Here is a 14,409-nt window from a genome sequence, read left to right as displayed (position 1 = left end):
CAGCACCAACTGCGCTTGTCAGTTGACCTACATTAAACCCTCACCTGTAAATACCGACTTAATGTGTCACCTACCTGAGACGATAACAAGCAATGGCGGCCGTCTGCGCATGTGCAGTAAACTCAGGTGTACTATATCCCCAGCGGTTAAGTGACAAAAATGGAGGACGCCAAGACTTAAAGATCTCATTTAAACCGTCGCCAAGATGATGACCAAGTGTTGTTTCTGCTGGAGTTTGCACAGGGGAACCCTAGCATGCTGCTTCTATACCCTGGTAAGTTACCTTTGGGAGTAATGAGTACAGGTGAACTATAAAAGTGTTAGTATAGAGGTGTTAGTGGCAGTACTTTTTTTATGTGCTCATAACTGGTACGTCTATATCCTGATGCGTGTATCCAGCATATAAATAAGTAGTAGGCCTACAGGTGCCCATGCTGCATTGTTCTCTCTCTCTCTCTCTCTTCTCTCTCTCTCTCTCTTACACACATGCACATACGCACACAAACACACACACACACACACCTGGGGTCTTTCTCTCTCACATACACACACACACACACGCACACACACGCACACACAAATATTTTATTTAAAGGTGCACATGTGCTTGTAGTATATTTGAAGTATTACCGATATTTCTTCTCATATTCCAGTTTTGTTCACTCGGCAGTCTAGTCTACTACTGCTACATCGCCACCCTCAGTAAGTATAGAGTCTATAAGAATATCGTACAACTTCTATCTCCCTATGCATGTAACGCGTACACTTTAATTAATACATTGTATAAGCTGGCGACATCATTTACACATTTACACCGCTTAAATCTGGTTCTCTACGGCTAAAAATTTTTCAATAAATAATTAATATACGTGGAATAGAAATATTTTGAGGAAGTCATGATTAATATTTCATAAAATATTTATTTTTAATTTAATGATTCTTCAATGTATTTTTCGTTCTTGATCTTATGTGAGTTTGATTTAAGTGCTTAAGAGTTATTTCTTGATTGTTTGTCTTGTGAAAGTTTAACAGTCGAGCATCCCAGTCTAAGTTTAATTTAAAATGCGTGTAATTTAAAATTCAAACAAAGTCAAAATATTTGCCTGTCAAATCTATCACATTTCAGCCTCCATGGCCGTAACTGGGGGGTATTACACGGAGTGCGGGACATTTTTTGGCGGGAATTTTATCCTGAGTGACGCCATCAGTTACATATCAGTACCCCTCCACTTACTGTGGCTGTTAGCGTCTCTCGTCGCCCTGTGTGGGGCTGGCAAGGTATGGCACAATAACTATAGTATTGTAGTCGTAATATATGTACATGTAATGATATACGTCTGGTCCAAGGCTTAAGAATATAGAAAGAATGAGACACCTACCTGGGTATAAGAACGTCAATAGGTGCTTTTCAATTTTCAATTTCCTTTTTACATATACTGCTTGTCATATGATCGTATATATATTACTCTATTCTTATTTGTTATTACATGCTCCCAGGTTTAGATATCAAAGACTCAAAGATGGGTCCCGAAGGGATGAAAGTTTCTTAAATTTTTATTTGTTTTACTACGTATTTAACAATCAATTCATTCATATTTGCTTTTACTGCTTGTATATTTTTATTTCTTATCTCGATTCCACTTTAATACCCATTTCAACTCCTGAATATGTCACTGCTCAACTTTATCTTCACCTGAATTGCTGAATTGCTTTATCGTAATAGAAAGCCCACCTTTTCCTAAATGTTCTTTTGTCTACCCTTTACTTACACACATTTACAAATATTAAGTAGGCAACACGATGTTTATCATGTGATGTTATAATATTATTTATTACAATGAGTGTATTTTTCTACTCACAAAAACGAATTATTTTCTAAATAGAAGTGTTTTGTGATATTTTTCAGAGTCGGACAAGATGGATGTTAGTGCCATGGATGGTGTTCACCATTGTTGAGTGTTTATACTACATAGTCTGTATAGTGTTATACTACATATGTGGCATGGATACAGGTGTGGTTTTTATTCTATTACTTTATTTTATTATATTTCTAGCTTCTTTTATTAAATAGACCACATTACGAACATGCTTGCTAAAATTTACTTGCTAAAATTCGAGAGGATGCATACTGTGCATTATTTCACTTTGATTTTCCCATCTCTCTCTCTCTCTCTCTGTCTCTCTCTCTCTCTTTTTTTTTTTTTTTTTTTTTTTTTTTTGCAAAGACACGTGGTAAAGTAAATTAAATCAGTCTTTCCTGATATTCGAAAGTTGTTATTGAGTTTATTATTATTATTAAATTTTAATTGAAAATATCACATTCTTTTCCAGTTTTTCTTCCCAACCTGTCTTCGTACATCTGGGTGCCCGTGGTGCTCAATATTGCATTTTTTGTAATAAACGTAAGTAAAAAGGTTGGCAATAAAATGAAGATTGTTTATGTGTCATTCATGGGATTCTGGCATCAGATTCTTTATTTTTTTAGAAGTGATTACCTGTCGTCCTGGTAAATTGAAAGTACTTTAGATATTTGAATTTTAAATATTTATACATATGTAAACCATACTTGGTTAACATTGCTGAAATAAGGACTATCCTTTCATATACCGATTAATATCATGAATGGTACATTATTTTGCTTTTTTGGTATTTCAGCAGTACAAGAACTAGTTTATAATTTTAATGTACTGTGCTTAGTCGTATCAAAACATTGACCAAATAATATGCAAAGATAGCTTAAAAATTTGGGTGTATTTTAGGTAAGTTTCAATAAATTATAGTGTGAGCGAAGTTATTTTCACTAACAAATTACCGTACTCTGTATTTCAGGTATATGCATTGATATGTGTTGGGTCGTATCACCATTTATTTGGATACACTGATGATCTAGATTCGGTGAGAAATTTGCTTGATGTCTTCAAAAACACAAAATTTTAAAGACTTCTGTGCATATCACTTGTTCATTTCTAATTTATGGAGAAAGTCTGCGCAAACAGGGCCCTATCACTTAAAAATGGTTAATTATAACAGCAATGATCACAGATACAGGCTATTTTGATGACAACAGGATAAAAGAAACGAGAACAATAAACAGGCTTTTAAATTATTGAGAAAAAAACAAACATAACAAAATGAATTATGTGCTCTACGTAGAAATATTGAGTTGCTAGATTTGTGAGATAGGCCTACTTTCACTGATCCACACAGATTAAACTTACTATTTGAGTAGTAATTATCAAAATACATTATTCATCTTTTAAATAGCAAAGATAACCTTTTCATGTACGCATAATGTGGGTAGAAGAACTATTACCAATCAATTATTTTTATTCACAGGCTGACGGTTACAGTAACCATATCACCGGGTCAAGGTCAACTTCAGGAGGTGGAGGAGGAGGTTTCTCGCTAGAGGCCCCCACTATCTACTCCAGCAAGTATCCGGAACTACCCGAGGAAAAACGAAAAATAAAATTGAAGAAGGGCAGTGAGAGCACGGTATAATGAAACCAAATTGTTATGTTTTCTCCTAAAGCAAGGATGCAAGTTGAGGTTTTTTAAGAAAAGAAACTTTATGTAGTGAAAATATTTAAGCAAAGTAATTTCGTGTTAAATATGAAAAATAACTTTGAAAATTAAGGATTACAGTTAGTAGCAAAGTCTAGGCTACATTTACTTTGTTCATCCTGAGATGCGTGCAGGCGGAAATTATTCTATTGACACAGCTGACAAGAAAATTTGCCCTTTAGTTTAAAATATCTCGAAACAAATGACAAATTAAAGCACATGTGGATTTTGGAATTTTGAGTAAAGCAGAATCATTTGACTGTATTATCTCATTTGAAGGGGGAGCTTTAGAGGCCATCATATTGTCGTAGCACGTAAATAAGTAAGAAACCGTTTTATATTAAACTAAAATGTATGTATTTACTAGGGAGAATTTTGCCTTTTAGCGTTCAAGGTGATTTTAGGACTCCTTGAGTCGAACTAGATAATATATCTTGTCTGTATTTGCTTATAGAGTGACTGCCTTTGCAGAGCGGCCATGTGGTAAAATTTGAAGCGAAAGAAGCAATCTAATTATTATTTAGCAATTTTGAAGACAGAATCAACAACAAAATCCTTCGTTTAACCTTACAATACCCGTACTTTTAGATAGATCTGTTTAACGTCGCCAAGACACAAAAAACCTAGGAAGTAACTTTGAGTTGACTGTATATATTGTTTTATTCAGGTTTGCAAGAAATATGTGTAAAGCTTTAAATAGTGCAGCTATGTTATTATCTGTAATTAGAATGACACCCGAATGTTTTCCTTACCATTAACGATTGTCTTATAAAAGATTGATTGATATTCGGAAAAGCAGTTAAGCTGCCCCAGTAGTATTTATATTGTAAATTGTAAATATATGCTTATGTACATACTCTTTTTTTAGGATATTCAAAATGAAAGTTATTTATGTGCTAAGACCGTGATGCAGTCGTTAGAAAGCTTACTTAGTCCTGCTGAGTTTGCTCTAGCTGTAAAACTTCGCATTACTAGTGAAATGCCTTCAGTGCATGCATGATTACACGTGAAGGACACTATGGAGTCTTCATCCGTGGATCAACATTAAAAAATCCACAAGATGCTTTTTTTATATCAATGTCATGAGTGGTTTTTAAAATAGGTCTTGACATAGACTTATATAGAAAGATTTGCAATTGTCGGTGATTGTTTTTTAAACACAAGTAGTTTGATTGGCAATGATGCTTCTTTAAAGAGAAATAAAATTTTATAAGAATTAATTTTGAATACAGTGAGTATGAGAATGTATTGGCGCTTTTATTACTTCATTTTTTAGAACACACACATTCACAAATATTAAAATTGAGGCTTACACCCTATTTTCACCATTTATTAAAAATTTAATGTTATGTGCGTCATAAAAAGAAAAAGCTTGTTAATTATACTCGTCTTCTTTCATGTTTTTGAAACGTGAGGGTTCTTTCTTTACTTTTGAGGGACCTTTCTTATTACCCCGGGTCCCTCACTACATTAAATAACTCTTTAAAATTAACCCCGAGGAGGCTTAGTGCTGCGGGCTCTTATCTTTAGATAAAGCAATCTGTAAAAACGCCGGGGATATTCCCAGATTCTATGCATTCATCTCTGCACACATGTACAGAAAAGAATGTAACGACTCCATGCTGTAACTTCAATACAATATATTTTGCTAAAATAACAGTCACACAATACAAGCAATATCCCTTCTCAGCCTCAAGCCAATCTCCCCTTTAGGTTTAATTCACAGATTTTTATGCTTAACTTTGCCAATTAAATTGTCAATCACATAACCTGTAAACAGACTGATCGATTCAAACACAAGTCCGTCCCCTCTTTATTGGTACAGAGAAAACAGTTAAGCTGCCCCAGTAGTGTATATATTGCGCACTGTAAATATACGCTCATGTATATACCCTATTTTAGGAAATTCAAATTTAAATTGTTTCTATTATATGCCAAGGCCGTAATGCCTTAGTCAAAATGCTGGCCCAGTTCTGCTGAGTTTACTTCAGTGTTGGAAATGGCAATGTGTATATGAACTCCAAAAACGGTAAATCTTTTCATTAATAGTGAAATCCAAGGTTACACGTGAATGGCACTATGAAATCTTCCATGGGCCAACTTTAACAATTAATCGGATATTATTATTATTATTATCATAATTATTGTGCCATTTACACGTTCCATGCTTATAAAAGGTTGTCACGACCTAGCCATGCTGCTGATGAGAACTCAATGTGTAAAGTTCAGCCAGTGTAGTTTTGATTCCGAGCATGTACCGCGTTCACCCTGCAAGTTAAAACCAGTCCACAGCAGGTTATGTCTGTAAAGTTGTTTTCCACCGATTTGAGGATATTTATTTAGTTATATCACATTTATTTAACCGGTGTGCCACTGGGCTGATGTCTGACTAAGAATTAAGTAGTCTCTGTGGTGGTCTGAAAGAAACTTAGGTGGTGTTCAGGATAAAATGTGTTGCTTGATTAATAATATTGCCATTTCTATGGAAGTAAAATTTTATTATTAAAGAACCATCACCGAATAGGCTACAATCAATCTGAAAATGTTTTAGTGCGTATAGTTTTGTCATTTTTTCACTTACTTTTGACGTATCAAATAGGACGTAAACTTAGACACGTGTTCTATACATATAATACCTTCTACTCAACATATACATACAAATGAATCGAGACATATGTATGACCCCCTTTACTTAAAAACATTAATTTCCACGTGTGTCACACACAAAAATAAAATGTCAATATCATTGTCGGTATCACTGATGTTCAAGAAAATGCCCAAATGACAATGAATTTACAGACTTGGGGACGATAAAATGTTTTTTGCAGCAGGTTATGGGCTTGGCTGAAGCCGAAAACGTCTTTGAAGTTTGAACTCGGCGTCAGTTATAGCTTTACACAGGCCAAATGTTACTGTAACTTCAGATTCTTTTGACATTGGTCCATCCCTTATATCCAGTCCACCAAAGATCATCGAAACTGCCAACAAGGAGTTCGGGGCACAATCCGACTTCTTAACGATCACACTACCACTGTCGCCATCCAGCGAGAAAGGCTTGTTGCCCACTGATTTCACTAACAGAAGGTTAGAAAAGCGTTGAAACATACCATTCATGTGAAGAGTACCAACAACGATCCCCTCGGTATATCCAGTAGCCGCGCCATTTTTGTGAACTCTTTCGCCGTGGAGAGATTCCAAACCATCCGTAAACAACCTGCAATCCTGTGGTTCACCATGTACCATGAAAACCCCTTCATACGCTCTCCTTGCCTCAGCACTTAATCGAATGAAGGCAATGTCGACCAGATCTGAGGGAGGTCTGTCCACTTGCGAGACTACCAATTGGGCTGGTTTCGAATATGCGATCTGGCCTACTCGAAGAAAACCACCTTCGTGCTCAACGTACTTGCACTTTATAGCCACGTGAGCACCAGTGAGAGCATAAACCTCTTGGACCATCCCGTCAACAAACGCGAAACACCCCACTGTACCAAACGGGGGATTTCTATCTTGCTTCATGGACAGCATCGATCCCACGCCAAAACCGTAGGGAGTGATCTTTGAATTTGGAGACCACTCCACAATACAGAAGTCTTGGCAGAATTCATCATCAGACACAATACGTTCAATTTCGCTTTTTATGAGAAGTTTTTCTTCTTCTTGGCGCCATAGATCCGCTTGTACGAAGATGTGGACCTTGCCAAAGATGATGCCAAACGCTCTAATGAAGGGCTTTCTGTGAAATAAAATTGAACAATATCAAACACAGCATTCAGTTCTACTAGTGTGTTAATGTAAACGACCTTGTCCTATTTCTTCTCTAAAAGAATACATTGTATTATGGTGCTTGTGAAATTTTACACTTAACATCTAAAAACATTATGGACAAAAATCCCTATAGTTACATGCATGTTTCGTATAAATGATTCAGCTCCTGAATGTATGTTAATTTAAGTTAATTTTCTTTTAATGTACTTACTTGTGTAACTCTGCCTTCACCGGATCGGGAATTATCGGGACTTGAAGCAGAGATGCATCGCGTGGGTTTCTGTTTATTTTGATATTCGAGGTTAGTTTATTCATTTCTAAATGCAAAAGTCTGAGTTTTTCAAAGTCTTCAGTCTTTGGTCTGTCATCGTCATCATCGGGGTCCGACTGGTAAATGGAAGAAAGCAATGTTCGTGTGATGTTGTCGCTCTGTTTTGTGACGTCATTGTGAAAGTCCAGTGCGACCATTTTCCGAAAGCTTTCCCCATTTACATCCACAGGCTGTGGCAAAGTAGGATAGAGCCCAGGACCAGGTTTCGGTATATGTTTCATGAATGAGGCCATGATTTTTTCCATACTGAGCTCAGACTCTACCCCGCATTGACTTTCATCGGCAAGATGAATTACTCCTTGGCTCATTATTTCAATGAGTTTTTTTCTGATCTGCAATGTGAAGTTTGCGAGTGTTTCCTTGTTTTGAACGAAGAACAGCCTTCTACGAATTAACCTGCCTCGGTGATTCTTCAAAACAATTGTGGTTGCACACTGGTCTATTTTTTTGCGATTTGAATTTAAATATTGCTGTATTTTAGACTCTAGATTGCACTTTACTTCCAACACATCTTCCAAGCCAGCGACCAAATTTTGAACAACTTTCAAAAAGTCCGTCATGACGTTTTCTACAGCTTCCAGCATATAAAGAAACACTTCCTCTGTTATACTTCTTTCGTTATTCCAAAACAAAATATCACTGGATATAGCATCCAGTGCTTTTGTTAGTATAACATGACCAGCGGGCCATTCCAGTAAAATCTCTTTAACAATATCTTCCTTTGTTACCAGGCGCTCTTTCTGACTGATAACATCCGATGTCAATGCGACAGCTACCAAAGAGCATGCTTCGTTTTTTGTCTGATTCAACACCAGTTGTAAAAGTTCTACGTCCTGGAAAATAGCATTATCAAAAATTAGAAAAAAAACAAAGAAACTCAAGAAACAACCTTTCTGCCGAAAGGAGAACCACGCATTCTTTTAATGTAGCTGGAAGCGAGAAGATTTAAATGCGAATAAACTTCTGTAGCTGAAGTATTTTCGAACACAAACTTACCTCTTTTGTGGGGGATATTTCTGATGCAAAAATGAACAGTCGTGGTATGTCTTTTTCTGGTTTTGAAGCTTCTGCACTTTTGAATCCACATGACTGCATTTGAGAAGCCAGCCCAACAGCATGTTCTCCAAAGACAACCACCTCAACAATTTCAGACTTTGTCCACGAGAGCATGCCACGCAGTTTCCTTATATACGTCTCTTGAAATATAGCAAAAAGTCTCTCTCTGACGTAGTTATACTTGAAATTTCCCGTGGCGGGGAATTGTAGCTTGGTAGAATGGGATTCTATCATTTCCATCAGCTTAGCAAGCGAATTGAGAGCCTACAAAGATATATAATCAATTCTACAGCTGACAATACAGTTACAATGTACATTAGAATCAATTATTAATGTTGCACAGTTACGAAATCACTATTCATGCATGGACATTGCAATGGACACATCAGTGGCGGATTTAGAGGGGGAGTCGGGGGGGGGGGGGGGGTCCTGACCCCCCCCCTTCGGTTTCTGAAAAATATACCAATATTCCCCTCTTGAAATTAGAACTATGACTAGCTGAATCATAGTTTTAAACCGCACCAAAGGGCACCGTTTGCCCTCTAAAACACTAAAAATATTTCGGGGCCCCGAACCTAAAGAGGGTGATGGTTGGCTTTGCATTCGATGCATGTCGTTCTGGACCTCCCCCCCCCCCCCCCCGCCCCTTTCATTTTATCCTGGATAAGCCCTGCACATGTAGTTATTAAATTAATTCCAACGCCCGTACATAGTTTCTATTCAATTTCTTTATAAAAGAGGCCATCTCTATGGAATGTTTTAGTGCTTTTATCGACTATCGACAAAACCCCATTTCCTTCTCCTACATGTACATAACACCTTGTGATTATGTAGTTAATCATTTACGAACGGTTGACATTGTTTATAAATTTGATGTTTTACGAATTTCAATATCTTACCATGTTTAACAGTCTCAAATTTATCCGTGTCTTCCCTTAAGACTCTAACGCCCTACTATCATCTCTCGATCCCAGATTGCTTACAGTTAACTTCAAAGCCGTCTTCGTCGTATCCCAAAACGGCGTTACCACAGGTGCAAACGATGAAAAATGGCGAAGACCTTTAACGGCACCTACTCGCACAGGTAGACCTCGTCAAATCCTACAGGTTAAACAAACAAATATAAACAGGCGGTCTTTTGTTTCTTCTACTTAAAAAACAATTTGTTTTTTTTTTCTTCATAAAAACAGTGCCATGCATCCTATAAAAATGTGTTCTGGTTCTGTTTTTGCTGCCCCATATTTGATGTCACCCTGGTAACTCTATTTACCTAGTTTGGCAATATGCCATGTGCCAAAAATAGCACTCAAACTTTTTTAGCGTACATATGTTTGAATGGTAAACTTACTGTACTTATAAGCTTTTGTTGTATTGTATTGTGTTTGTTGAATATAAAGGGTTCTCTTTGTTATTGCTTAAAACACTCACCCAAAAAAGTAAAGATGTTCCTACTTTTAGACAAATCTGTTTTGCTGTCCCGCCTTTTATTTAACTACGATTAATCTAATTTGACAACATGCCATATGTACCAAAAATAGCATTCAACTTTTCTTCGCGTCACCTAATGTATTAAGTGTAATATATATTCTTCAGTTACCCATTTACCCTAGGTTCAAGATTTCGGTATTGCCAGCTCGATCTTGATGTCGTATATAACCCACATCAGCAATACAGTAAAGCCAAACCCGGTGTAACATGAAAATCTGACTCCCATGAAAATCTGACTCCCCCCGTGAAAATTTGACTCCCCCATCATAAAACTTCATAAAACTTATTTTATTTTGACTATATGACTGTGATCTTGTAGTATGTAAAATGGATGATATGTTGGCACATTTTTTGTAGTTTGCAGTGAAAATTTTGATGAAAAAATAAGAAAATTAAAAATGAGCACATAATGAAAATCTGACTCCCCCATGAAAATTTGACTCCCCCATCATAAAACTTTATAAAACTTATTTTATTTTGGGTATATGTCTGTGATCTTGTCGAATGTAAAATGGAGGATACATTGGCACATTTTTTGTAGTTTGTAGTGAAAATTTTAATGAAAAAATAAGAAAATTAAAAATGAGCACATAAGGAAAATCTGACTCCCCCATGAAAATTTGACTCCCCCATCATAAAACTTCATAAATCTTATTTAATTTTGGGTATATGTCTGTGATCTTGTAGTAAGTAAAATAGTTGATACGTTGGCACATTTTTTGTAGTTTGCAGTGAAAATTTTAATGAAAAAATAAGAAAATTAAATTGTGCACATAATGAAAATCTGACTCCTCCATGAAAATTTGACTCCCCCTCCACAAAACTTCATAAATCTTATTTTATTTTGAGTATATGACTGTGATCTTGTAGTATGTAAAAAGGAGGATAGATTGGCACATTTTTTTTTTTTTTTTTTGTAGTTTGCAGGTGAAAAAATATGTGAAAAAGTAAGAAAATTAAAAATGTCCACTTAATCGCCTATTGTCTCCCCTATGAAAAAGTTATTAAAATATTTGATGATCATTTCATCACCTTTTCTTTTAGGATACTTTATGAAAAATATATTGGAAATATTTAAAGGTTTGATGATAAAATAGTGAAAGCATGAAAAAGAAATCATGAAAATCTTTATTTTTACACCCATGAGATTTGGACTCCCATGGAGAAAAGGACCTATTTTATATTCAGTCACCATACCACTGTTTTCCACATTTTTTGCATAGAGATGGATATTTTGTCATTATTTGAAAGTTTGATGATGAAAATTTTGGTCAATATTTTTAAAACAAGTATCCATCTTTATTCTTGTAGGTTTTGCACTCCCATGTCAAAACACTACATTTTTAACACAAGAAATTGGCCCCATCGCCTTTTTATTTAATTCTTCTTATATAGCATACCCAACAAAACACTTGCTTTTGTTTTCCCATTATTTTCCCCAAAGCTGGATGAAAGATGGGGGTAAATTAAGCAAAAAGGATAATAAGTATGCATTCTTGCGCCCATAGGACTTTGACGACCCATCTTACAAATCAAATGTTTCATATTTAATATTTTTTTCCTTTAAGCTACGACATATGAATAAGTTACCACCAAGCATGTCACAGTCCTATCACATTTGAAAGTTTGGTGGTGATAACCTTTGTCAAAATTAAGAATTTTTTAGCAGCATTATTCACATGTTGGTGATATTTCCTTACTATTGTGTTCTTAAATTCCAATATGATTTTTTTTAGTTAAGGGGCAAAAGTATTTTGATTTAGCCTAGTGTGCAAAGTAATCATTAAGTTTTCACTGCCATAAGGTAAAATATTGAAGAGAAGCAGAATTTTCTTGTCTCAGTGGATCCTTTTTACATTCATCTACATTTTGTTGATATTGTATGCACTTCATTGAAAAAATATTCTTTTCTGATATGACACAAAACAATTTTTATTTTCATATAGCTTAGTGTGCAGAGTTATCATTATATATACAATGAAAATTATGTGGAAAATAGTGACTGAATAAAAAATAATTGTCCTTTTCATGGGTGTAAAATAAATATGATACTGAATTTCTCACTATTTTTAAATTTCAAACACTTATTGCAAAAATTTTTACCCACAAAATTTAAATATTCCACATATGTTGAACATTCCAAATATGTTGAACAGAACAGTTCTCCATAAGAAAACTAAAAAGTAGAAACATTTAAATGTGTGCTAAATATGAAATAAGTGCTTTTAACTAGGGGAGTCAAAATCCTACGGGTACAAGAATGCAAATTTATTATCCATTTTTCATTTATTTTCACGCAGTATTTTACCATAAAACTTTTTAATATTTCCAATAATTTTTTTTCATAAAGTATCATAAAAGAAAAGTTGTCAGAATGATCATCAAACATCACATAAATAGCTTTTTATAGGGGAGCTATTGGGTGTTAGCAAACAAATCCTTAATTTTTCTTACTTTCATGTGTTTTGTTACTTTTTTCTCTCAATTTTTTAACCATGTGCACATTTTCAATTTTCTTATTTTTTCATTAAAATTTTCACTGCAAACTACAAAAAATGTGCCAATGTATCAACCATTTTACATGCTACAGGATCACAGTCATATACTCAAAATAAAATAAGATTTATGAAGTTTTGTGGAGGGGGAGTCAAATTTTCATGGGGGAGTCAGATTTTCATTATGTGCACATTTTTAATTTTTCTTTTTTTAAATGAAAATTTTCACCTGCAAACTACAAAAAAGTGCCAATGTATCATCCATTATGCATACTACAAAATCATAGTCATTTACTCAAATAAAATGAGATTAATGAATGTTTTTTTGGGGGGAGTCAAAATTTCATAGGGGGAGTCACATTTTCATTATGAAAATCTGACTGGCAAGATTGTTTGTGCTCTAGACATCGATCAGCTTGATAACGTAAGATGGGTCGTATTTCGACTCCTTGATTTTTGTTTGTTTGTTTAGGTTTGAAATTTTAACAATACTACATCAAATGTTAGCATCGGAATTAGACCCATGGATGAGGTGTCCCAACACTAGGGAGAGAGAGAGAGAGAGAGAGAGAGAGAGAGAGAGAGATTGGGAGATGTCAATAACGGGAAAAAATAATGAAAAACAAAAGCTTGCAGAACACAGGAAATTAAATGATCTGGAATGACCATAAATGAATATCACCCATCAGGGCCACAACTTTAATTGGATTGATTCATGGAGTCACGGTAAAACAAAAAATTACAACATTAAGCATAAAACGGGGTTTAAGACTCACGTATGTATTAGAGACGCTCACGCTTCATTTCAGGGTTGGTTTAATTATTATCAGTGATTTGAATATGGGAAAACGTGGGAGTTCGTGCGTGAGGAGCACGTCCATCGTGCGACTTTTGGAGGACGCAAACAGATCAACAGCCGCTACGTGCGGTCTAGCTACGTCCTAGCCGGACGCAAGGAACCTAAAAACCGTGCGTGGAAAACGTAGTTGGGACCTAGGCTTAATACCCATATCGCACGGCGACTGATCGGAGTTAGACGGTGGCTGTGCGAAATAGCACGAAATCGTACGGATTTAAGGCCATGTAATGTAGACATACTCTGCGTAGCTCTTTACGATTAAAAAAATAATAAAATCGCATGTACAATTTCATCACACGGCGCCCGTAGAAATGTAATCAAGGCTTATGGCAGTCGCCGTGCGTCTTCTGTGCGATGCGTTATCAAACCAAGTTTTTTTAATACGCGTAGTCGCCGTGCATTTTCTGCGAAATGACCCTGAAATCTGTCGAAAAGAATCGGTTTATTATAATTATTATTATTGTTACATTTTACTCTGTAAGTAAATAACAGCTAAAGGAAAGAAACTTGATTGAATGTTTTCTTTTTCAAAAGTTTGGTTTCATTTATTTTGCACCTTTATTTTGTTGATTCAACTTTGTTGATAAAATTCAATTTTTCAGTGTGCTCTCCAAATCTTGTTCATATCTTAACATCGGTATTATATATAAAATTCAAATTTTCAATGTGCTCTCCAAATTTTGACACGTGCTTCCCTTGACCAAGGTTTCTTCCATTCCCATTAATTAGTTTGAAATTAACTAACTTATTTAATATAATGAGCTTTTATAAAACGCGATCTGCATTGCGGATGCTATTTCATTTGTACATGTACATGTACACTGCCTTGCTGTCTTTCTTCCCTCTAA

General features: G+C 35.4%; 2 protein-coding genes across 2 annotated transcripts; one reads left to right on the top strand and one right to left on the bottom strand.

The window, feature by feature from the left end:
- The first annotated feature begins 87 nt into the window (after nucleotides 1–87).
- LOC106157196 (uncharacterized) lies at nucleotides 88–4,791 on the top strand. Its single transcript, XM_013532771.2, has 7 exons — nucleotides 88–274; nucleotides 654–702; nucleotides 1,127–1,278; nucleotides 1,907–2,012; nucleotides 2,332–2,402; nucleotides 2,830–2,895; nucleotides 3,337–4,791. Exons 1-7 carry the CDS (start codon nucleotides 206–208, stop codon nucleotides 3,499–3,501), a joined length of 678 nt encoding a protein of 225 aa, XP_013388225.2. The 5' UTR covers nucleotides 88–205; the 3' UTR covers nucleotides 3,502–4,791.
- A 464-nt stretch (nucleotides 4,792–5,255) lies between these two features.
- On the bottom strand, nucleotides 5,256–9,954 carry LOC106177970 (uncharacterized). Its single transcript, XM_013560928.2, has 4 exons — nucleotides 9,619–9,954; nucleotides 8,660–8,983; nucleotides 7,544–8,496; nucleotides 5,256–7,300 (listed from the first exon to the last, which is right to left on the bottom strand). Exons 1-4 carry the CDS (start codon nucleotides 9,619–9,621, stop codon nucleotides 6,397–6,399), a joined length of 2,184 nt encoding a protein of 727 aa, XP_013416382.2. The 5' UTR covers nucleotides 9,622–9,954; the 3' UTR covers nucleotides 5,256–6,396.
- Between the last annotated feature and the right edge of the window lie 4,455 nt (nucleotides 9,955–14,409).

Source organism: Lingula anatina, chromosome 10 (genome assembly GCF_051362555.1).
Source record: "Lingula anatina isolate TDL-2025a chromosome 10, LinAna3.0, whole genome shotgun sequence".
Classification (NCBI taxonomy): Eukaryota; Metazoa; Brachiopoda; class Lingulata; order Lingulida; family Lingulidae; genus Lingula; species Lingula anatina.
This window is presented reverse-complemented; position numbering and strand designations above follow the sequence as displayed.